Raw genomic sequence first — 26,531 nt, forward strand, 5'->3', positions numbered from 1 at the left:
TTTTTATTCTGTCCTCATCATTGCAATTCATTAAATGTTATGGAGATTTGAAACACAGAGACAGAGAATACTACTAAACAAATGTTATTTGTGCTACATTGCACGTTTATAAAGAATGTCCTTGCGTTATTTGCCTATGACATAATATACCCAGAAGATATTGAAAGTAATGCTTATATTCATTGGGAGTGTTTTACTCATTTTTACAATAAAACAAATTCAGTTGTGTTGCATTGATGTCTCAGTCAATACTAAGTATAAGTTTGTATTCAAGGAGGACGAAATCACGAGCAGATACATTGAAATCATGCTCTCCCATATTGAAGATGGAATAGAGAGACAGGAGGATTACTTAAGTAGAGTAATAACACTTATCATCACGATAACGCCAGTGCTTGAAAGAAATCCTAAAAGTATAAAGACAGCTCAGTACGTGGCCCTTATAGACGCGATTACACCACCCGCTGATCGTGAAGGACAGAAGGCATTCTCAATTCAGCTCACATTTTTACTCAAACTACAACATGACAGGTTTGGTTTTAGTTGTTACAATATCGCAGTAAGCAGGAAATGTGAATTATTTCAAAGTAGGAACCCCATATAGCAATTAATGATTAGTGGGATGTTTGAATAAGGATGGGTATTGGATTATGATACTCTTGTATGAGTATATGTATATGTATGAGAGTCATAAATGTAAAATCCGAGGCCTTTTCATGGGGTTTCACAAAATGCTGTGATCCCTTAGGTAGAATATTCCTTTCCTTTATTTCCACCTATGAAAGAGTATTTTTCTCTCACACATCGACGTTTTTATTACAATTTTAACATTATGATATCCCGTCAACTTAAATTAAAAAAAATCAAATCGTGTATCTTTTAATTCTGAGTAACAATTGTCTGTTGAGATAGACGTACAAGATAAGATACAATTAGGTGATTTTGTAATAATTGATTAAATTATAATTATTTTATATTTTTAAAAATAATGATATGGAAATTGTCAAAAGTATCCATATATACCTCCTCTTTTCACTCACGTCTTTGTACATTTCAGCGACCACTTACGGAACACAGTTATAACATTCTGTAAAACAGCTATGGATGTCCTGCCAGTTCGCGAGGTGCACTGGATGTTGTGTGTGCCGCTGATACATTTCCTGTCGGGTCAGAAGCCTTTCCATGTGATCAGATTAACGGCTGAGGGCGACTACTCTGGGGATCAGGGAATGGACGATATCATCAATACAACAAGAAAGAAACTGGCAAAGTCCATGTGGGTATACAAGTTAAAAACTATTTTTTTAAATAAAAATTCAATTTCAACTTTCTGTCGAATGTTTATGGTGTTTCTTTGACGTGACTTTTTTAACATGACAACCATTTCATTTGTTTGAAATTAAGCCTCCATGCAAATTTTCCCCGCGTAGTTTTTCACAATTAGTTTACATGTTTAGGAGGAATAGACTGTGCAAGACACCAGACAGCAGGATAGACACGATGTTAAAGTGTGGGTGTACATACATATGACATTGTCAATATCAAACTAAAACAATGACATACTTTTACTGATAAGTGTATTGATATAGTCTTTATATTATTTCCAGACAATGGCAATGTGCATTCCTATATAACGAACATATTTAATGCATTTTTCAATCTTTGTTCTGCTTAGTTTTACTTATTTAGACCTGTACTCGAGACTAAACCCCTCTGTCGTTCCATTGAATGGATTGTCATAACATATATCTAACATCTATTATTGTTTTCCATATATAGCCATTTTCCATTCTGGAAGAAATATCAGTGCCTCTTCAAGCTGGATACACTTTTACCGGTAACGCTTGCAGCATGCGTACCTCCCCGGCGTCTAACATCTTGTTTTGTCAATACTAATTGGGTATCCCCTGACATCGTCCTCACTTTGGTGGTAGGGTATCTACGCAGGGGTCAATGGTCGGTGGACGGCCAATTAGAAAATGTAAGTTGTATTTGTAATTCAAATTACATGTTCTTTTCGTTCTTTGTTTATGAAAGTATGGCCAAGAATTAAGTACTTTTGAATATAGATATATGCTATATATATTGAAATACGATTATGTTATGTGATGAATGGAGAGATTTTATCCGGGAGTAAAAGGAATTAATTTTGTTCTATTAATATAACAAGTTCTCTTAAGCAAAGGGTACTGCCAAGTAGAGGGCAATACAGTATCTAAAACAGATATATGACTTTATATGATTATGTACATTTTGTCAACATACTGGGTCGCGAGTTCGAATCCCATGGGGGGCAGTTGCCAGGTACTGACCGCTGGTCGGTGTTTTTTCTCCGGGTACTCCGGCTTTTTTCCACCAACAAACCCGGCACGTCCTTACATGACCCTGGCTGTCAATAGGACGTTAAACTAATAAAACCCAAACTGAAGTAACTTATTTAAGTTATAAAGAATCATTCTTCATTTGTAAATAAATAAAAAAAACTTGCTGGTGTTTTAGTACGGCTAGATATGCACAAGTTTAAGAGACATGTGTGTCTTTGTTTACAGAAACAGAGCAAACCGTCTTATTTTCATCTTTTATTTTTTAGTTTTATTTAAGCATTGATGTCACTATTTTTAACTTCATCGGGATATGAAAGAAATTTTGTTTGCAAATAGTGTGAATCCGCGTAGTGGATTCTCACAAAAGTATGCAAACAAAATTTATTTCATACCCCGATCAATTTAAGAAATAGTTACATCAATGCTAATAATTATTTTTAAGACTGCTTGATAACAAAAAATGCGTTTAATCGTACGATTCCATTGTTTTTCCAAAGGATGATTTATTTCTAAATCAATACGCAATGTCGACGTCTCTATTGTGACGTCATGATAACGTCGGATTTTCGCGCCACTCTCTGATTTTTTCTTCATAGTATATGAAGAAAAAGATTCTTCATAGTATATGAAGAAAAATAATCTACCAATCAGAAAGTCGGATTAAGTATGAAACCAAATAAAAATTAATTATTGTCATGTGGTTCTTTCTTTCCTATGAAAGTTTATCATTAAAAAAACCCACATACTTTCGGGTTCCATATTAATTTGAAAACTAAATACCGTCTAGATATCATGGCAGAATTTCAAGTCTTTAATTTAACTAAATACCGTCTAGATATCATGGCAGAATTTCAAGTCTTTAGATTCTTAGAAGACATTAATTTTTTATTACAAAAAGTTTAAAACTTTTTAAAGTGTGTATTTGCATTGCAGCAACTTAGTCAACTCCTCGTCTTTCTTGTCAAGGATACATTCAAAGAGACTAAAACAGGATCAATGAGGTAGGTGGCACTGTTTCCATCAATTAAATTGAATACCGGATTATCGGGATATTATCACTTCGTCGATTCAAACCTTTCTTCGTCTAAGGCCAGCAACCCTCCGTCTGTCCGTCCGTAATCAAATATAGTTATTTAAACGTTCTCAAAAATGTACGCAATATATCTCTGAAAGTACGGAAGTAGTGTTTTTCAAATTTGCATATTTACATTTATCTTTCACTTGGTTAATTTATTTTGAATAACCAATTCGGACTGTCCCTAAACAATATGCCTTAAATGTGGCAATCTTGAATGACAATGGATGCTTTTCTACTGCTTTTGGTTTCATAGGGATCATTCTAAAATTTCATACACAGACCATTTGTTTGTCTCGTTTACGTACAGGAAAGGAACTTGATCTTGAGCGGCACATGATCTTGCGCACTGGTAATTTCAGCAAACTTATTCAGACATAAAAAGTATAGAATGGCAATGTAAATTCTGATACAATCTCAGTTTTTAGTCTTAGATGCAGACGTACCGTGTTACAATGGGGCAATAGTGGAAGAATGGCGGAAAGTGACGTCTGATTTAAAAAGTCGCCAACATTTTTTTATTTGACATTTTTTAAAATTATTTAGTTTTTCATTGAAATTTGAATAGTCAACTAAATAAATTTAATATCATAATATGATTAAAATTGGATTATAGTGTACTGCGCAAAATCATGTGCCGTGTTTACTTACAGTTCAAACATGGGGTAAGGTCAATGCTTTTCGTTTATTTTTGGTAAATTGAAAAAAATACCATTAATTTTTGGAAGATACTGAAAAACAAATTTTTGTTCCTTGCTGTCACCATGATATAACAATAAATACATATTTAATGAATTGTCTATCGGGTATGAAACTCTTAGGTGCGCTAGACCGTGTGCCGGATTGTATAGAAATCAGCTTTTAGCAGTCACCAACATGATAACTGTTATCATTGGAATTGCATGTTACTACTATATCGTTTAAAGTAAGGAGAGACATTTCCTTGGTGAATTTACTTTTTAACCATAACCATACATATTGCACGAGGGAATTTTTTTTTTAAAAGTTGCATTTTTATTTCCAGCTATTCCTCAGATCCTCCCAACCTGATTGAAAGATTTCATACCACAAGTCAAAGTCGTCTTGCTGCAGAGCAATTGTGTAGTATGTTAAATCAACAGGGAAGAGCGAGTGATTTACTGTTATACTCTGCTTTGCTGGTCGTTGTGACGATAGGAGAAGAAGGACGATTGGTTGATTGTTTACGAAATGTTCATGGCGACATGTATTCACATTTGGAATTAGACGAATCATTATCAAAAGTAACCGATGTAGTACAACAGTTGTTCATTCGGTGTGATATCAACATCAAGCTGATCGTTCAGGTATTATCCAAACAAACAACATTAATTAAAATAAAATTTAATGAGTCGTACATATATGTCGATCACATCAAAGCGTGTAAACAACCCTGAAATCTTTTTCGAAGTTATTACTTATGATTGAAATGGTATTTTACAGACAGCACAAACATGCATGGACTTTGAGAAATTTGGCGTGTCAGCGGAACACAACAAGACGTAAGAAATGCAATTGGGCCATTTGGAATAATAGACTTATTTGTGCTGTCTAAGATTCCTGTATTTTATGTATATGATTTAATTTCTAGTAGTTTTCTGAATGGCAATAGTTCACGAAATTTAATGTCTGTTGAATAAAATTATGGAATGACAATTTATAATTTCAGATACTAAGCCTCAAAAATATTAGTCACTTTACGTCCTCACATCACAAAGTTGTGTGTATTTCAATATTTGAATATTTTATATAGTATGAAAAAATACTTTTTAAGTTAAAGATAACAAAGAAAATATTTTTCGTTTCACCATTGTGCGTAGACAGATGAATATAATTTGTATTCACTACAAGAATAGTATTTAAATAGTAATAACTATTCAGATACTGTGCCTTTGAGAAAGCATAAATTTTATCATAGTACCGCTACTCGTTTTAAAATCACAATGAAAATATTAATTCACCAGTATACAAATTTGGGCTATACCTGAACAATTCTCTTTTTGTGCATATATGTCTATTAAATAGTTTAAAACTGTTTATACTCGTTTTACAATTTTCACCAACAGATTGACAAAATGGAAGAACTTTATATCCGATCAGTTCCGGAAAAGTGTGTCAAGGGTAAGCTCGTGTGATAGAAGAAAAAAATGAAATAAAATTAAATGACGGTTCTTGGCGACATAACTTGAATGTGATTAAAGGCACAATATACGTAAGTATTCAGGTTTTTTTGTAATCACAAACATTTACAAGAAAATTACGTTCTTCCTGCCTACAATGTTGACTTAAGCCAGGTCAGATGTTACTAACACCAACGGTGAAGTTTATTAATGTTTCCCACAATAAATACAAACCGAAAAGATTCGTTCACGGAAACTCTCGATTTCCGGAAAAGATTACGTAACACGAAGCGCTTCAGTAATTGTCGTGACCCGATCGACTTCGCACGAGAAAACCAGATGCATGTTATAGTGACTGTACAGGATGTAGGCCTATAGAGACCGCAGAACCAAATGATTTCGCTATGTACGATATATTAACGTTTGCCACTGTCCAGGTTAAATGGAGGTTTCAAGTCTGGTCACCTGTCACTAATTTTGAAGAATGGCTTCTGGCATACCTGTGAATAAAAAGAAATAAAGATCTACCATCTTGCTAAACTTTTATGTGGGGGGTTCCATCTTATGTTGAATTCCGCGCCAAAAATTGACCAAAATATTCATGAAATTCCAATATTGATTACCTCCCCCTTTCAGACACACACTTGACAGAATTTTAAAATTTCTTTACATATTTTACATCTACATGTATTGCCCAACCCACACATTAAACATTTGAAACTGATGCGCCCTGAATACCCAATCTGCAGGCTCCGAAACATTCACCTCTCTATGAAATCTTGTGCCCAAAAGGGGATTTCCAGGAATCTATTTTTGGTTTGATTCTGCGGTCCCTATACACAAGGACCTGGCACGAATTTCTAACCAACAGTATATATATATATATATATATAATAGTATCAAGTATTTCTCTTTAAGGTAAGATATGCGTTACTGATATGTAGAGTCCGCTTTTAAAAAAAAAAACTATGATTTAAAAAAATATTTCCGTTTTCCTCTACCGTAGAGTTCATACCCTTGATACTATAATATATATATTACTGTTGGTTAGATATGTGTGCCAGGTCCCTATGGACCTGTATACGAAACGCTTCGGTAATTGTCGGTTTTGCAATTGGGACTGTTTCAAGATGGCAGGTACGTTTACAAGACGATTTTTGACTGTTCGATATCATAGGTTTATCTGCACGGAATAATGTCATAATACACGTCTTTTTTCTTTATTCTAGGTCAATGGTACAATGTTCGATCATTGTAAATGTTTGTGATTACAAAAATGATGAAAAGCTACATATATTGGGCCTTTAAGACATTTTAATAAAATTTGAATTCGGGTTTTTAATTAAGATTTTTTTTTCAACCTCAGGTTTTTTAATTTTTGGTTTATAAGATATCTGTTTTTGATTATTCTAAAATTTGAAATATGGAAACAAACAGTTTATGTTGTTAATGATTACATTTTTCTTAACATTTATCTTTTATAGTCTTAAAATGATATCTGGTGTATATTTACAGGTAAAACCCAGTGCAGTTTTACGATATTATTGTCAAACTGGAAAGCACATATCAGCAATGGAAGATTTGCTTACGGAATTTCTGGAGGAAAAAATGGAGGAAGCATACGCTGAAGTATGTAGATTAAACCAATGTTGGTTTTTTTTTTTGTTTTTTGTTTTTGTAAAATAAAACTCAATAAAATTAAAATATAACAATATGTATGTATGAACGAAATTTCTTAGATATGAATGTTTTATTACAAAGATATAAAGTGGTTGGTCTATCAGATGGTGATGTTATCAAAACTGATTACAATACCGCATCCCATTTGATTTATTTGAAATTCACAGGACCCAACCATGGACTTTTGGAAAGGGGGAGCTTCAATTTTGAAAATTTATTCATCTACCATAGAAAAGAGATACAATAGTCGACCTCCCGGATGTCCACTCTACCGGACGGCGTTGGACTGGCATATCGTCATTCCTGGACTTACAATGCTAGGTATGAGTTTTTGTTTATCCTCCTAACCCAAAATTGGAGCACTTTAAAGTGTAAAGCATTACATTTATTCGTATATATCTTCTTCTGGTACTTACGTGTATGTCAATAGTTTGTCATCCTTGCATGAAATTAGTTCTGGAGCAACGTTAGAATCGATAACATGAGTGCATTATCTAGCTTTTCAATAGTCAGAAAAGGATTGTCGTATGCACTGATTTGTTAGAGAAATCGTTCTCAGTCTCTAATGATATGGCGTTATTGTTCATATTTGTGCCAGTAATAGCTCTGTTTCGGGTTAATGGAAACTCCTGTGTGGAGATGGAAAAGGGTGTCTATGGAAACGAAACTCTAGGCATGTAACTTACACTTCCGGTTTGCACCGCCATCCACGTAGCAGGCGGCATTTTCATCATTCCGATTGTACATTTCTTATCCTTGTTGGTTTGAAGGATCGTAGATCCCAGCATTAAAATAGTAATAACAGGAAAGATATATTACATATAGTATGTACCAAAATAACAATTGGATAGGACTGTGTAGTGTGACCTTACATCTGACCTTACATCTGACTTCACCAAATGTATATAATACTATTGTGACATCTTTAACTATTTTACGAACGTTTGTTGCTGACATGAGTATAGGTCAATGAACCATCACAGAATATTCACAAGTGTTGCGTCAGGTAGACTGCATGTCTACATGTCCAAGAAACGGGAGTACGTGTCGGTAGAGCGCCATTTTCGGCCGTCTGCTATTTTCGACTAACAAACATATTAAAAGTTTTTGACCCAAAACCGTTCGTTAATAAAAGATGTAAACATTTACCGACAGATCTCGTGTAAACATTTTTTTCTAACCATACAATGCACCAAGCTTCATCTTTTATCAGAACTGTGTATTGTGTTGAATCCAAGAATATTTTTATATACACCGTAATCATATTGGTTTCTAGCTTTAATTTTGACATAACCCTTGGAGTTGAATTTAAATTGGTAGCATAGTGTAATCACAATTCATTGGTTAACTTTTTGTCATAAATGGGCAGAACAACATAAATACAAGTAATCCAATAATATTAGACGTCGACATTGAAAAACTTCTGGTGGGCAATACCAACCCCCGACGTAATGATCAAAAGTGTCTCGTCGTGCTTTACATCTAACATTGTTGGAGTAAAATAAAACACGCCTGTTTGATCTACTGCAGTTAATTTTATAAAGTTGCAAATTTATTATTATAAACAAAGATTTTTTCTAAAATCTATCGATCATTACAAATAAGACCAAGCATATTATAAACGGCAAGATAGGGGTTAGATGAAGCTCACATGGGTTTATTAGTTTATAAACAACCAGGGTCAAGTAAGGCCATGCCAGGTTTGTTGTTGGAGGAAAGCCGGAGTACTTTAAATTGTAAAAAATAGATACCAGCCATTTTTCTTCTTTTTAGATTGGATTTTTTTTGTATTAATTACAAATTATACATGCAACATTGAATCTCTTGAAGTACATCTTATCATCTAGAATGTTTACAATTAATCAACTATTTTCAAATTGCAATTTCCCCATTCCTATTATGTATCTCATATAATTTTTCATTATGTATTAATATCCATTTATTGATATGGAATTTCCAAGTAAATTTCTTGAAATGGTGTATATCAAAATATCGTACATTGCATTTGCTTTTCCCCCTCTCTCAATACATTCACTGTGTATATGTTTCAAAGCTTCTAATACATGCATACCTGTTAGCAAATGGAGTTATGTTGATCGAAGCTTTGATATTAGTTTTTCATAATTATATACACTACCAGTTCAATTTTGTGCTGAGGGCAATCTTTCCTTTTCATTAAAGAATAATGTGTGTACAATGAAGGATGCATTTTGTTTTTGGCAGATGTAAAAGTCTGAGTAGATAATTTGAGGTACTGGTTAAGATGACACACACTTCAGTAATGGAATGCAAATAACAAACATAAAGTTAATAATTGTTAATCAACTTATGTGATTTTGAATAAAATGTTATTAGAAATATCAGCAAGGAATATTTTTCAGCAACGCAAAATAGAACTTTGCCAGAGTAATGATGAATTCCACTCAAGAGTGACAGCTTCCTTGTTGAGCTACTTTTCAGCTTTTTGGAGTCTACCTTTATGTATTCCTGTCATAAAACACAATATGTAGCATTAGCATTTGCAAACAAATTAAAACTTAAAATAAAGATTATATTACCAGCAAAATGATAGGAAGACTTTCAGATTTCCTAAACAGCTCATATTGTTCAATTGTACACCCCTGGACTAATAGTAAAACTCAAGGCAGCTCAGAGGGGAAAATCTGAACCGATCACAGGTCACAAAATTTCTGAAGACTACATAGAGAGCGACGCCCAACTTCAAAGCCATACAGTCAACCACAGTGCACCGTAACACGGCTATTTTGGTGTGCATCAAAGGGCACAATAACCTGTATAGGTCTGTTGACTCCAGATTTACGATGAGATAGTCAAGGGGTGTAGAGATCGTAAGTGATTGGAACCCTTGGAGTTATGAGGATGATGAACCATGCACTTTGTCTATGTATGATGTATGCTTTTGATTCATAACACATGGAGGTCTATGTGTATGGACATGTGAAGCTCATTATAACAAGATTGTAAGTTTTACAATGAATATAAATAATGATAAGAATGAATATTCTTCAAACACATAGAAATAAACAAACCAAACATCGGGTACTTGGATGATATCCCTGTGTACTGCATCACACTTTCATCTATCCTGGTGACCCTGTCCACAATCAAATCTCCTAAAGGAGTGTTCATGTGCTCTGTAGCTTCTGTTCCAGATATATTAGCCACAAACAAACAAATCAAGTATCTGCAATAGGAATAACTCTCTTGCAGCAGAACCCAAACATCAGCTGGTGTGTCTGATATGACATTACATAATGTAGCTATGATCTTAGGACATAACTGTATCATCATCTACTATGAATCAAGCTGATGATTCAGTTGATGTTGCATAACATGTAATATTTACAATATTGTCTTTTTATGATGTTATTTTTACATTTTTATACAGAACACTGATATCTTTAAAATTATTAATATATGAATACCATAACCTTGCCAACTTTCAATATTTGCATGAACAATGGCCATTTAGCATATTTAAGCTCAAGTTCATGTACCTGTAAGATTATAAGACTCTATCATATGTGGATATGAAGGATAGGGATATTCTACCCGACGGTATATCATCCCTATCCTTCATATCCACGTATGAAAGAGTATTTTTCTCCCATACCTCAACGTTTTATTGCAATTTTATTGCTATGATTTTTCGCAATTTTGAAATATTTTCAACTAAATTCCTGTTGTTTCTATCTTTTAAAGTAAATCCAACAATGAAAAATATTGTTAAAATCTTAACCAAAAAATAATAAAATTTTTCAAGCTGTGACGTCATGAGGCTTAATTACATGGGTAGCCATGCAATACAGCCTAAGGCGACATATGATTGTATTGCCCTAGACCAGCCAGTATTACACGTGTAGATATGAGAGACCAGCCAGTATTACACGTGCAGATATGAGAGACCAGCCAGTATTACACGTGTAGATATGAGAGACCAGCCAGTATTACACATGTAGATATGAGAGACCAGCCAGTATTACACGTGTAGGTATGAGAGACCAGCCAGTATTACACGTGTAGATATGAGAGAAATAAACATAATCTGAAGCTGATTAAGATGTGGTTCGCTCCATACCTTTCCTCATAAAGCATGAGTGACCAAGATAAATCAGCAGACAAATGGATGGCAAAGTACACTGTCAGTATCATTAGCTAAAAGATGGCAGTTTCTTTATGGAGGGATGGTCCAGGATCTATAGACAGATTCCTCTATGAAAATAAATACAGAATGAGTTACTTTAAATGAAATACACTAAATGAGAATGACATCATTTCCAACTATAGTTTTGTATCAGGATTGGACTTGGTCGATCATCGGTGACCAGGTAGCTCAGTGGTAGAGCCTTCGGCTAGTATTCGGAGGTCAAGGGTTGGGACCCCGGTTTGGTTGCTACATTGTCTCCTCTCCTGTTACAATTTATTATCTAAATTTTAATTGGATTTGGAAAAAAACCAATGACCATGAAAGAATTATAATTTTAAATTGGTCCAGACTAACATTTTGACAGTAGGCATTAAAAAACACAAACAGTTTGTGATTATCTGTCACGCGCTTATTGTAGTATACGTTAGTGTAAAATATTTTTTTTCAAATATTCATTGTTTCAGTAATTCTGACACAAGTTCTACATCTAAGTATTTAACTGATACAATGCGTCACATTGGAGTAGTAGACACAACCAAAAGTATATGTACATGTAACTGTTACATGTATTTAAAAACTTGTTACATACACAATGATCACCATTACCTGTCGTTTTGAAATAAATTGACGCTGTACGTCTTTCCAATAACCATTTCTGTCAAAAAGTGATGCCGAATGATCATGTCCATTTGCCGTAGACGAAATTTAAGCGACGATGTACATTTGTAGCTTTTCCTCAGTCATAACAGGTTAGCAGGTAATGAAATCATGATCGATCTGGTAGGGGCCAGTCAATGTTTTAGGTTCTTTTCAGCGTCTGAGAGCGAAAATAAATAACACCTTGCATAAAAAAAACATACCGTCTAAGTTTCCCCCTGTCCCAATTACACCATGACACAACGCATAAATGCCTTTTCGGCGGCATACTGTCAACTGACTGTCTCCTCGCTTCGCAGTTGCTACCGAAGCCGGAAGTAAGCATGCCTAGACCTTTTTAAAATCACGTGACTTCTGGCGTGCATAAAGTCGGAACCAATTAAATCCGGACACAACCCGAAACAGAGCTATTGTTTGAATGGCAAATCAGGTTTTGCGCAGTTCACTTTTCCAAGTCATTGTATGACAGGTGTTCATATCACACGTGTTTAATTTTCTAACTACACGTATACTTTCAGTGTAAAACGTCATAAATTTTATTTCCATATTCAGTGAAAGGCAAAGCGACGGATTTAACAGTAAAAGCAATGAAGATTTTAGAGGACGTCAGGTCAGAATTGGGATCCTTTATTGACCGTCTACTTACTGGAGATACGCTTATCATCGATTACAACATCATTCGAAATAAGCAAAACACACTTGAGATGTTCGTCATGGTTCTTGGTTTCCAGCCTTTGGCCGTTCAAGAGATATTGCAGAACGGTTATCAATTTATAGCCAAATCTAAAGTCATATGTGAGAGCCTTGCATGTTTTTTGAATACCATCGATGAAGAAATTCGTACGTATTCTTTCTTACCTAGTTGAATATCTTTTTCTATATTATGTGTACGTGTCTTCTGGATAATTTTAATACAAACGCTAAGTACATTAATGCACAAAGCAGTTTAAACTGCTCATTTTGTCATTTATCGAATATAAAGTTATAAAATTATATCACATTTTAACGATTGATGATTGTTTCAAACGTCACACCGATGGTTTATTTTTGGTTTAGAGGAAGAAGCAGCAATCCGTGATTATTTAAGTCTCTGCGACAACGCCGACACAACAATCGCAAACCTTAGTGAAAAACAACAGTCTTTGTTTTCGGATCTTGGTATAAGCATAGAAGACATTGATCGTATATCACGTTGCATGAAGAGTCGGAGCTTCAGAAAAATATGGAGTGAACAAAAAAACAAGACTTCCTCAAGTAATGATACCTTCCAATATACCCGTGTCACTGTGTCATGGAATGACTTGAAGACCATAGTGTGGAAACCAGCGTTTGACACTTGGAGTGCATTTGGACGGTCTTTCAAATCCGGTGATATTAGTTTGGAACAGATAACAACAGCAACTGGGATACAAAGTCGGGATAAAAACATTCTTACAGATATGCTTCGCACAGATTTGTCTATTTTAGATCACGAACTTCCAGATCTTCGACTCGGTGAAGTCATTGAAACAAGACTTGCTGCTGTCAGCGACGTACTTGAAATTGAGAGTAGTGCCAAAATCGCTAAAAGTATCCTAAAGGTCAAAGAAACGTTCCAGCTTACAGGGGATTTTTCCAGCATAGCGACTGGGATGGTAAGACATAGAATAACAATTTTGAACGCATAAATAATATCTAAATGTAATTAATACTAGCAATATATCTAAAATTTTGAAAATATTAACTCGATGTTAGTGAAATGAATAAGAAAACTTTTTTTCCAATATTTTATCAGGAGAATACAGGAATCGCATTAGGACTAGTTGATAGACAAATGATAGAAATGAGTAAAGTGCTGGCGTCTCTCCCATCCGAAATGAACATGTGTCTGGAATCTTTCAATAAATGCCGAAGCCTTGTACAATGGTTAAGAGAAAATATGAAAGGTTTGTATTTCACCAATTTGTAACTCTGTTTGTGACAAATGTCAGTATGTACTCTTAAACTTCACAATAGAATAAAATGACTACAAGATAGCAAAAATAAAAGGATTAAAAAGATATTTTCCATGTGTTCCTCGACATTACGACATCAGGCCTATCGAAATTTCGTTTTACGTTTCATGGATGAGATCAACAAACATGTGTAAAATAAGCAAAGACGCCTAAGACGTCTATGAACTGAAATCACAAGCAAAACCATATTTAAGGCATGTAATGGTTATGATGCCCAGTTCAAGATAATGATACTGCAAAGTTATAATTCACAGTTATTGACCAGCATTGCTGACGGTTCATGACGGCACTTCAGAATTCTTATTCGAAGCAGGAATTAAGATGTCATTATTTATGACGTTCACTGACTCCATGTTTTGTTTGATATCCCATAGGCGGCCAAAATGACATCAAGACGTTTGTTGATCTTGCACTTATTGCTGTCGGTGAAAGCGATCTGGACATAGCAGTGATTCGCAATTTCCATTCCGCAGCCCTAGGCTACTCGCGACTCATCTTCATGCCAATTGACTGTGCAGCAGCTGATTTTGTTGAAAGACTATGGGATGTTGCAGTAGCATTATTAAACGATCCGGACTTACACAAGAAACTTGTAAGTTTGCAAATACTACCCATTATGTTAATATGATTGTATATATTTCGTCTTAGCATATTAGTTAGTTAGTTCCCTTGCGGGTAGGAATCCATTGTGACGTCGTGTGTTTTTGTGAGCGTAATTCACGTCGTTTGCTCCAAAAACTATTACGTCTCGCTCGCAATGACGTCACAATAAATACCTACCCGCAAGGGCAGATAACTCAGTAATATGCAAATGTAGAATATTAAGATCAAGGCATTTTGATATCAAACAAAATTAAAAATCATACCTTACGTACTCTATGTACCAGTTAAACTATTTACATATCAAAACATAAGTGAAAATCATACCTTACGTTACTCTATGTACCAGTTAAACTTTTTGTCTTAGTGTGTATACATTTAGTTGTGAATAGAAGAAATTATGACACACTGATTGCAATATGTAATTATTAGCACGTTACATAAAAAAACGAATTTCATAGGAATACTCGTCGGTTACTTAACTCATTTTGAATCCTAGAGCAATGAAGGAAAAGTTAAATCCAGTATCGAATGTCATACATGGTTTTTCATTATCTATATTCATTAACAGGACGAGACACAAGCAGGTCTTTCTAAGCTGAAGAATATACACAAAACCCAACATACAACATCTACAAAGAAATCCTTGAGACAAGCACGCCACATTGTCAGATTTGGAACCTGCTACGTTGGTTATGACATTGGAGACGAAGACAATACAATGGTACTATTTCCTGTCTAAACATATGAATTCCTTAAATGGATAAAATCACAAAACTTCTATTTCATTAATACTTTCATTGAGTGTATGCATATTACAGAGTTAACTCCCTTGCGGGAAAGTACCATTGTAACGTTATTGTTTTGTGGGCAAAGTTAATGCCGTTTTCTCTGAAGAAAGTTTAACATCACGCCCACAAACAAATGATATCACCATACATACACCCACAAGGAAAGATAACTCTGCAACGAAGTTGAAAGACTGAGATTTGACCTTTTATTTACACTAGTTTATAACGATATTCAATATAGTGTAATATGTTCATATGTTCGTCTATTCTTCATGGTTTAGTTTGAATTTAAATGATTTAGATGAAAAGAAGATTTTTTAATTTAAAGCTGACAAAGCAAGTTACAAAGCATTTACTAAAGATTTATAAACCATTTTACGTAGATAAACCATTACTATCAGGTTTCAAAAGTCATCTTGTGGAAAGTTAGTAGTTAGACTGAACACACGCACAGTGCCGTGCTAAGAAAATAACGAACATCCAACCAAGATGGCGGATGGAAAAAAGCTAATGTGAAGCAAATAAATCACATTTACTTTGAGTTAGAGAATGTGCCTTTGGACTTATTACATCCAATTAACGACGTGGAATAAATATATAAAGTCCTGAATGTATTCAGCGTGAAAGAAGTCAAAGTTAGCTGTAAACAACTCGTCAACATTGCGAATATTTCAATTTGTATTTAATACGATGCCATAAATCTTCATTGATGTTGCTGTCAGGAGACTCTGCTGGCCATATGATAGTTGGAATGTTGTTTAGAGTTGTATTATTACACTTGTCTTGAACCCGATGTAAGCGGGTATTACTGTCTTGGAAACGATATAGTTCGTGGCTGAAATGACGAGCTGTAACTAACCATAACTGAGAATTATATAATTTTGGGCATTTTTATTTCCATTAATCAGACAAAGAGTGTCCACACCATCAAAGCATCCTCAAACACAACTCAACTTAACGTTCATCGTAAAATATTACGGTTTTCCAATATCTATCTATACCGAGTGATCGCATCTGTAAACACCATGACACACGAATTTTCCTGTTCACTTCCGTAATAACCATTGCATTCTCGTGACACGGCGTTCTAAATCCCCCTTTTTTAGAAAAACGGTTTATCCAATTTTCGCCCCTCTGCGTACAGAAGCTTGCTTAGTCTTCTAGACTATACTGTTTCGTTGGATTTGACAAGCGGGCCCCCGGGTTTCTCCTAACTCATTCCTGATACTTTCTTGTTTTTCTATCTCGATTGCATGGAGTTGTACTGGAAATGTTAGCTTTAAGATAAGTCGGTAATTGTTGGGTTTTTTTCATTATACAGGGACTTCAGACCGTCATAAGAATAGATGTTGAAAGAAAAGGTGGAATTATGAAATTCACTTTTGATGAATTGAAAGATATCCAGAATCGGCTAATGTTAGCTGGAAATTCTGAGGATTTAGATGATCCAAACATAAGGAATGTCATGTCAAAAGAAGAAATCATAGAAAAGTTCACCATGGTAAGGCTTGATTAGATCATGTTTTAGTTTAATAGATATATAATTTACCTTGAAGATTGCTAAACCATATTTCTAATATGAATTTCGACATTGTTTTCTTCTTTTTCTCAAGTATTCATTATTGCTAATGTTAAATGTGTATGTGAATTAAATGTAAGTGTCCAAATCTAAGTATCGTGTTCTATGATTGAGTAATATACAACTGTTGCAGATTTTTGACAGCTTAAGGAGGCTTGGTATGGTCTATATCCAACTCAGGGAACTTGGATGTACGTTTTTCCGCCAAATGGATGTAGCTGTTCATGGCGATACAGAAGGCACGGAAGTCTGCAAAATATCTTGGTATGATCAAGCAGCGTCTTTAACTGTCTACGTACTGGACCATGCAACAATTGATATTACAGAACATATCAAATGCCTAGCGACAGCTTTCGAGACATGTTTAGAGGAATGGAAGGATGAACTAAGTCAAGCAAGAAAAGACTTTTACTTTTTGAATTACTTCACAAACAAGCAATTAATTTTGCTTCAGAAAATGAACGCTGCCCCCACCAGTAAGAAGTTAGATAAAAAGGTGATATTATTACTATCGCTTGTTTTACCGGGATGCTCACAGGAGCAAATGGCGCGGGCTCTTGTAAAGACACGTCAACATTCGTCCATGCCGGGACTAGGTAATTTATTCAAATGTAGCTCAAATCATTATTTTTTAGGACAGATAAGTATAATAAAAATATTTTGTTCTTAGAAACCATTTAACACGGAATTCCCTACAAAGTTTTACTTCATTTTTATAGACGACTTCTTGATGTTGTTATAAACGAATATCCTTTCTAAGCTAAGGGATTCGATCTCAATGGCATATTGAAAATAAAAGTTATTTCGACCATTTCAGGACACTTCGCTGTTTATTTTTGGCATAACCCACTCCCCAGTGACACATCGGAAACAAAAATTTATGTGCAGTTTTATTACAGGGTTTTATCTTGTCACTTGATTATTTGCTTACATGTGATTCCAAATTCATAGATTTTCTCCACTTAACAAACTATTTAAAGTAAAGCAACTCGATGATATTATAGTGTTAAAAGATAGATAAAAGATAGATGAATGACTCTTTTTCATCTTCTTCTAATATTCCGATAACTTTATATTTGTTGTGTTATTCCGATAACTTTATATTATCTTCTAATATTCCGAAAACTTTATATCTGTTCTTCTAATATTCCGACAACTTTATATCTGTTCTTCTAATATTTCGATAACTTTATATCTATTCTTCTAATATTCCGATAACTTTATATCTGTTATTCTAATATTCCGACAACTTTATATCTGTTCTTCTAATATTTCGATAACTTTATATCTATTCTTCTAATATTCCGATAACTTTATATCTGATCTTCTAATATTCCGATAACTTTATATCTGATCTTCTAACATTCCGATAATTTTATGTCTGTTCTTCTAATATTCCGATAACTTTATATCTATTCTTCTAATATTCCGATAACTTTATATCTATTCTTCTAATATTCCGATAACTTTATATCTGATCTTCTAACATTCCGATAATTTTGTGTCTGTTCTTCTAATATTCCGATAACTTTATGTCTGTTCTTCTAATATTCCGACAATTTTATATCTGTTCTTCTAATATTCCGATAACTTTATATCTATTCTTCTAATATTCCGATAACTTTATATCGTTATTCTAATATTCCGAAAACTTTATATCTATCCTTCTAATATTCCGATAACTTTAAATCTGATCTTCTAACATTCCGATAACTTTATATCTGATCTTCTAATATTCCGATAACTTTATATCTGATCTTCTAACATTCCGATATTTATCTTTCTTCTAATATTCCGATAACTTTATATCTGTTCTTCTAATATTCCGATAACTTTATATCTATTCTTCTAATATTCCGACTTTATATCTGATCTTCTAACATTCCGATAATTTGTGTCTGTTTTCTAATATTCCGATAATTTTGTCTTTCTTCTAAATTCCGATAACTTTATATCTATCTTCTAATATTCCGAAACTTTATATCTGATCTCTAATATTTCGATAACTTTATATCTATTCTTCTAATATTCCGAAACTTTATATCTGTTTCTAATATTCGAAACTTTTATCTATCTTCTAATATTCCGATAACTTAAATCTGATCTTCTAACATTCCGATAACTTTATATCTGATCTTCTAATATTCCGATAACTTTATATCTGATCTTCTAACATTCCGATAATTTTATGTCTGTTCTTCTAATATTCCGATAACTTTATATCTATTCTTCTAATATTCCGATAACTTTATATCTATTCTTCTAATATTCCGATAACTTTATATATCTGATCTTCTAACATTCCGATAATTTTGTGTCTGTTCTTCTAATATTCCAATAACTTTATGTCTGTTCTTCTAATATTCCGACAATTTTATATCTGTTCTTCTAATATTCCGATAACTTTATATCTATTCTTCTAATATTCCGATAACTTTATATCTGTTATTCTAATATTCCGAAAACTTTATATCTATTCTTCTAATATTCCGATAACTTTAAATCTGATCTTCTAACATTCCGATAACTTTATATCTGATCTTCTAATATTCCGATAACTTTATATCTGATCTTCTAACATTCCGATAATTTTTGTCTGTTCTTCTAATATTCCGATAACTTTATATCTATTCTTCTAATATTCCGATAACTTTATATCTATTCTTCTAATATTCCGATAACTTTATATCTGATCTTCTAACATTCCGATAATTTTGTGTCTGTTCTTCTAATATTCCGATAACTTTATGTCTGTTCTTCTAATATTCCGACAATTTTATATCTGTTCTTCTAATATTCCGATAACTTTATATCTGATCTTCTAACATTCCGAAAACTTTATATCTGTTCTTCTAAATTTCGATTATTTTATATATATTCCTCTAATATTTCGATAATTTCATATCTGTTCTTCTAATATTCCGACAACTTTATATCTGTTCTTCTAATATTTCGAGAAATTTATATCTATTCTTCTAATATTCCGATAACTTTATAGCTGTCCTTCTAATATTCCGATAACTTTATATCTATTCTTCTAATATTCCGATAACTTTATATCTGATCTTCTAACATTCCGATAATTTTGTGTCTGTTCTTCTAATATTCCGATAACTTTATGTCTGTTCTTCTAATATTCCGACAATTTCATATCTGTTCTTCTAATATTCCGATAACTTTATATCTGATCTTCTAACATTCCGAAAACTTTATATCTGTTCTTCTTAATTTCGATTATTTTATATCTGTTCTTGTAATATTTCGATAATTTTATATCTGATCTTCTTATATTCCGATAACTTTATATCTGTTATTCTAATATTCCGAAAACTTTATATCTTTTCTTCTAATATTTCGATAACTTTATATTTGTTCTTCTAATATTTCGATAATTTTATATCTAGTCTTCTAATATTGCAAAAACTTTATATCTATTCCTCTAATATTTCGATAATTTCATATCTGTTCTTCTAACATTCCGAAAACTTTATATCTGTTCTTCTAAATTTCGATTATTTTATATCTGTTCTTGTAATATTTCGATAATTTTATATCTGATCTTCTTATATTCCGATAACTTTATATCTGTTATTCTAATATTCCGAAAACTTTATATCTTTTCTTCTAATATTTCGATAACTTTATATCTGTTCTTCTAATATTTCGATAATTTTATATCTAGTCTTCTAATATTGCAAAAACTTTATATCTATTCCTCTAATATTTCGATAATTTCATATCTGTTCTTCTAATATTCCGATAACGTTTATATCTGTTCTTCTTCTAATATTTCGATAATTTTATGTCTGTTCTTCTAATATTTCGATAACTTTATGTCTGTTCTTCTAATATTTCGATAATTTTATGTCTATTCTTCTAATATTTCGATAACTTTATTTCTGTTCTTTTTAATATTTCGATAATTTTATATTAGATCTTCTAATGTTCCGATAACTTTATGTCTGTTCCTCTAATATTTCGATAACTTTATTTTGTTGAGTTATTCCGATAATTTTATATCTGTTCTTCTAATATTCCGACAACTTTATATCTGTTCTTTTAATATTTCGATAATTTTGTGTCTGTTCTTCTAATATTCCGATAACTTTATGTCTGTTCCTCATATATTTTGATAATTTTATATCTGTTCTTCTTATATTTTGATACTTTTATATCTGTTCTCCTAATATTTAGATGAAGAAATCAATAACAACAAATGTGTGTAGTGGAAACAATTTCAATAAGAAATAAGTATCGTTCTTAATATTGTTTTATAGGATACCAACAAGAACGGGAGTCGATGATGAATTTAATTATCAACACCGTACAGGAGGCCACGGCTGCTTCAGAAAGGTGATTTAAAATATGATTTTTCAGAGCTTCGGGAATTTACAAGCGTAAAGATATCGTTGTCAGAGTATCATGTTTTACGAAGAGCATTACTGATTGCTTTATGTGGTTGCCTAAGTTATCTAAAATGGTGGTTGAATGATATATTTTAAAACCTCGCTTCTGAATCTTGAATTAAACCATAACAGATGAACAAATTGGTAGTAAATCAAAATTTTCTCTGTTATTTTGGCAGTTATGTTTTAACAAGACAAAGTTATTGAATTGCATAAAAATGTGCTTTACAGCATTAAATCAAAATATTTATTTCGTGAAAAAATGTCCGAAGACATTTTAGATAATCGCAAGATAAAAATGATAGTCCCTATGATGGTTTATCCACTTTGCTGTTTTATAATCACCTACACAATTGGTTATAGAAATGTATTTCAAATGATATCTAAAGTGTTGGATTTATTATTATTTCAGCACTGCCAACATTGACGTAATGGCTTCCACATTTCATTCCGTCTGGACCGTTTATATGAAGAGTTTGACGAAGCTATCAAGCGATTTCCTTGACTTCAGACGTCTCGGTGAATGTTTGCAGGATCTTGCAATGAGAAGTTAGTGCTACATTTTATTTACCTGTGGGTCAGTTGTATTTTTTTGATAATGTAAAGGATATATTGTGAACTAACCAAAGACAAAAAACTGCCGTGGATTCTTCCCCGACCACTTAACGACTCCAGGGTGTCACAATTCTATTCTGTGTATGTATTTCTTTCTGATAACTATTATAAAAAGGATAACAAAAAACAATGATGTCGTGTGGATTAATGTTCTGTCATTTTATAATTGTTTTGTTTGCTATATGTGTTTTATATGCATTGATATTTTAGTTGATAATGCACCACAAGCAATTTCAAATTTAATCTAAATTATTCATGAAATTATTTTATTTGAACTTTTTGCTATTATAACGCCACTATCGTAATTGATAACTTGGAACACTTTTCTTTGCAGTTCCACGAGACAAAATCGTAAACAGAACCCCATTGACGTAATGGCTTCCACATTTCATTCCGTCTGGACCGTTTATATGAAGAGTTTGACGAAGCTATCAAGCGATTTCCTTGACTTCAGACGTCTCGGTGAATGTTTGCAGGATCTCGCAATGAGAAGTTAGTGCTACATTTTATTTACCTGTGGTCAGTTGTATTTTTTTGATAATGTAAAGGATATATTGTGAACTAACCAAAGACAAAAAACTGCCGTGGATTCTTCCCCGACCACTTAACGACTCCAGGGTGTCACATTCTATTCTGTGTATGTGTTCTTCTGATAACTATTATAAAAAGGATAACAAAAACAATGATGTCGTGTGGATTAATGTTCTGTCATTTGTATATTGTTTTGTTTGCTATATGTGTTTTATGCATTGATATTTTAGTTGATAATGCACCACAAGCAATTTCAAATTTAATCTAAATTATTCATGAAATTATTTATTTGAACTTTTTGCTATTATAACGCCACTATCGTAATTGATAACTTGGAACACTTTTCTTTGCAGTTCCACGAGACAAAATCGTAAACAGAACCCTACCAGAGCCACTCAGGAAAGACGAACCGAACCTGATTGTCTGTCCCGAAGGTAATATCAATTCATCAATACATCATTTGCTGGTATGTCATGGGTTGATCAGAATAACGACATATGGTACCCCTACGCCTTAATTTTGCGCTAAAAATGCACCATTTTCAGACATTGTAGCCATATTCAACCCTTTACAGAAAAAGGTTGGGTATTAAACTTTTGGAAATATTTTGCATATCAATAGGGAACAGGTTGCTCTTTCTAAATCAGGCAGAAAATGGGGGTCCGTTTGTTTACTTTTTTGTCCCATTTAAATATTTGTTATTTTTCAATATTTTAGATTAAAAAATAAAAGTACTCAAATTGCCATTAAATGTAAAAATAAAGTGGCAAAGTTGTATCATGTCACACATTGATGCTTTATATTGTAATTACTACGAACCTAATAAAGATTTAAAGCAAAAATTAGTTCGATAAAGCTAAAAATACTTGCGTGGTGATCATTTAAAAAAAACCTATTTAAGCAAAAACTGGTAAAACTTTGGCTCTACTTAAGGCCACCAAATGGATCATTTCTAAAAAAAAATATCTACTAAGAATAGACATGTAATTTTTTGACAAAATTTGCCCCTGGCAACCTGCTACGGATATTGATAGATTTTATTTGTAAATCTCAAAACGTCTTTGATTTATGTCGAAACGAGACTTCAACGGGACTGAAACCTCAGAAGATTGCATCCTTAAATAAGTTTTATAATAAATTTATTTCAGGATTAGCAATGTCGGCTCTGGTGTAAATGGTTACTTCATTCAATGATAAACTTGATTGCATTCATCGTTTATTACAGTCTAGTTGCTGATTTTGTAATTAAACAATGCTTAATTTTAATGTAATAAATTACAGCGGATATCATCAATGCTACATTGACGGTTTATATGTTGGATAAAAACAAAAATACACCACTTCCAAGGCCAGAGGAAATTCTTATGTGTACAAGTGAAACATCCGCTGATGAAGTAAGTCATAATTCTTTTAATAGAAAATAGAACGATATGACGTTGCTTACATATATTTAGATTTAGCTATATCTGGATATGGTGTGTAGCGTATAGCAATGTTTTTATTCATATAGGACTTTTAGTGCATAGTTAAATTTTATGTATTCTTCTCAGTTTTCGCCAGAATACAAAAATTCTAACTAATGAATTGAAATAAAGAATAGAAGACATTACGATCTTGCATATAAAATTTACATATGTATGGATCTAGTTTGTTCTGTTTTAGACTGTTTGAGATGTAGTGTTATTATAAATTAAACAAACTCTATAATAATGTTAATCAATGATTGTGATATAACCTTTTATACATGAAATAAATTAATATCCATTACATTTATATGCATGTACTCAACATCCAGAATTTGAGATTTTACCTTGCAGCTACGATAACATGCATATGACTGCTTCTCATCCTTGCTGCTAATCCTTATTAACATAATATATTTCTAGGTCGAAGCATTTCTCAGAAGGTCTCTGCAGCAAACTCCGATAGACCAAAAGAATATATTTGTGATGATGCATGCAGATCAACTTAGCATTGATGTTGCTTGTGAAGCAGATCATTTTCTCAAGTTGCTTAAAGCCAACAACAAAAATGGTAAGTAATCATTTTTAGTCATATGAATATCTGTCATTTGCAATAAAACTTATAGAAGAACTGAAAGCATAATTGAATTATTGCCATATATTAGTGCGATGGTGTTACTATATACAGATACATAATTATGTTAGGAGTCGAATAAGATAACAAATGTATATATACGTGTATATTTTTAGGCAGAATAAAACGAAAAAAAATAATTTGGGTAAACGGAAAAATGAGTACATTTATTTTAAGCTCTTATCCACATATTCGTTTTAGGCACTGATATCCGTAAATGCATTTGTATAAAGCCAAAAATACCTTTAATCAGTGAAGAAGTCGACCATTTGCACTATCCATGCAGCACTGATTACAAACACATAAATCGGATTAAATGCCTTCGGTCTGTGATCACATGATATGGTCTTCAAACCAGTGACGATAAATCTGTCATCATTATCATACACACTATTTTTTGATAATGTTAGCAATGATTTCATTTAAAAATTCTTTGAAAAGATCATAACTTTCACAATATAATTTGTTGCTATTGACCAGGAAAATAATCATCCGTTTAATCAAATACTATTCATCTTATCGTGATAGTTTTATCAAATTTGATCAAGATGCTTGATTATATGATAAAAAGAATTAGGTTTAAGTATCAATGTGAAAAAACTCAAACACATCTTATATGATTATAAAGTATATTACATGAGTGAACAGAAAAAAACCAGTAAATGTTATGTAAGTATTCAAATTCGAAAACATGACACCGAAACAACACAAATCGAGAATGCTAAACGCATTCATACAAAGTTTGGAATGATGTTTGGTTCAGTGCAGAGACTGGTCAATTGTACTTACTTCTTACGTAGATGTGGATAGAGTTGATATGTCCAACACTGACACCTAGCTCTGGGTATCATAGATCAGTCAATAGGTAACTGGTATGATTTTTTATCAGCATTTAATTGTTTTAGTTTGGTAACACTACCATATATGTAAATGTATAATTGAACAGAACAATAGCAATAATGTATTAGACATGAAAGCGATTAAAAAGAAAACAAATTATTGTGAAGCACAATGATGAGAAAAAAGAGAAAGTTATGGAAAAAGGTATGCATGTGTGTGTGCGTGTGAGTGTGAGTGTGTATGTGTGTGGCTGTGTGTGTGTGTGGTTGTGTGTGTGGGTGTGGGTGTGTGAGGGTGTGTGCGTGTGTGTGAGTGTTATGCAAATTACGCACTTATAAAGATAATTCTATTATTTAAAAAAATGAAAGAAACGAAGAAGTAAGGAAATGATTTGCTTGCCGCAGTCAAATTCTCCACCTCTGAGTGTAAAAATGAAAAACAAATGACAAAAAGTGAAAAAATAAATACAGTACTTTCCTTCCCTTCTTGATAGATTCGTTATATAAAAACCAAATGCTTTAAAAGGAAACATTTCTGGACACCAGCTATTTGAATAGGTTGTTTTTGCCTGGATAGTTTAATGTATTTATTTTGTAACCCATTCATATTTCGTAGATTGCCAGCTTGTCATATTTAGCAGTAAAGAGAATGAAAACAAGTCTGTGCTAGCTGCAACATTGGAGAAGTATCAGAGGCGCCTTGGTATACTTTCTACAGAAATCAAAGATTACATGAGGATGAAACTGCAATCTACAGGACGGTAAAATAATAACCATTATCATTAGTTAAAAAGAACAGTTTAAGGAACATCATTCATACTTTGCAACAAAACTTAGAGCTGATACTGCAATTATTTTTGAGATAAAATCATATTCTTTTTAATGGTTTGCAAATAGCCTTTGCATATGGGCCATCGCTTTTAAGGAGATTGGCGGAATTTTGCTTTAAAGGGCACCTAGTTACAAGCGATGGAATAGCCTGGTATAAAAAGGACAGTCTTGACAAACCGGTTTACATTTCAACACCGCACGCGCAC

At 32.9% G+C, this 26,531-nt stretch overlaps 1 protein-coding gene across 1 annotated transcript in view; it reads left to right on the forward strand.

Annotated features, from left to right (window-relative positions):
- LOC138327328 (E3 ubiquitin-protein ligase rnf213-alpha-like) overlaps window positions 1-26,531 on the forward strand; it is a 70,204-nt gene that overhangs the window by 10,812 nt on the left and 32,861 nt on the right. Inside the window, exons 15-36 of the mRNA XM_069273341.1 lie at window positions 275-531; window positions 1,058-1,276; window positions 1,780-1,981; window positions 3,258-3,325; window positions 4,424-4,724; window positions 4,861-4,919; window positions 5,484-5,538; window positions 7,053-7,166; window positions 7,385-7,538; window positions 12,595-12,882; window positions 13,099-13,676; window positions 13,817-13,967; window positions 14,411-14,628; window positions 15,208-15,360; window positions 16,749-16,928; window positions 17,140-17,602; window positions 21,284-21,359; window positions 21,825-21,961; window positions 22,912-22,992; window positions 23,840-23,952; window positions 24,445-24,592; window positions 26,111-26,255. Coding sequence (XP_069129442.1) covers window positions 275-531; window positions 1,058-1,276; window positions 1,780-1,981; window positions 3,258-3,325; window positions 4,424-4,724; window positions 4,861-4,919; window positions 5,484-5,538; window positions 7,053-7,166; window positions 7,385-7,538; window positions 12,595-12,882; window positions 13,099-13,676; window positions 13,817-13,967; window positions 14,411-14,628; window positions 15,208-15,360; window positions 16,749-16,928; window positions 17,140-17,602; window positions 21,284-21,359; window positions 21,825-21,961; window positions 22,912-22,992; window positions 23,840-23,952; window positions 24,445-24,592; window positions 26,111-26,255 — 4,160 coding nt within the window. The remainder of the gene's footprint in view (window positions 1-274; window positions 532-1,057; window positions 1,277-1,779; window positions 1,982-3,257; window positions 3,326-4,423; window positions 4,725-4,860; window positions 4,920-5,483; window positions 5,539-7,052; window positions 7,167-7,384; window positions 7,539-12,594; window positions 12,883-13,098; window positions 13,677-13,816; window positions 13,968-14,410; window positions 14,629-15,207; window positions 15,361-16,748; window positions 16,929-17,139; window positions 17,603-21,283; window positions 21,360-21,824; window positions 21,962-22,911; window positions 22,993-23,839; window positions 23,953-24,444; window positions 24,593-26,110; window positions 26,256-26,531) is intronic.

The sequence above is a fragment of the Argopecten irradians genome, chromosome 7 (genome assembly GCF_041381155.1).
Source record: "Argopecten irradians isolate NY chromosome 7, Ai_NY, whole genome shotgun sequence".
NCBI classification, from domain to species: domain Eukaryota; kingdom Metazoa; phylum Mollusca; class Bivalvia; order Pectinida; family Pectinidae; genus Argopecten; species Argopecten irradians.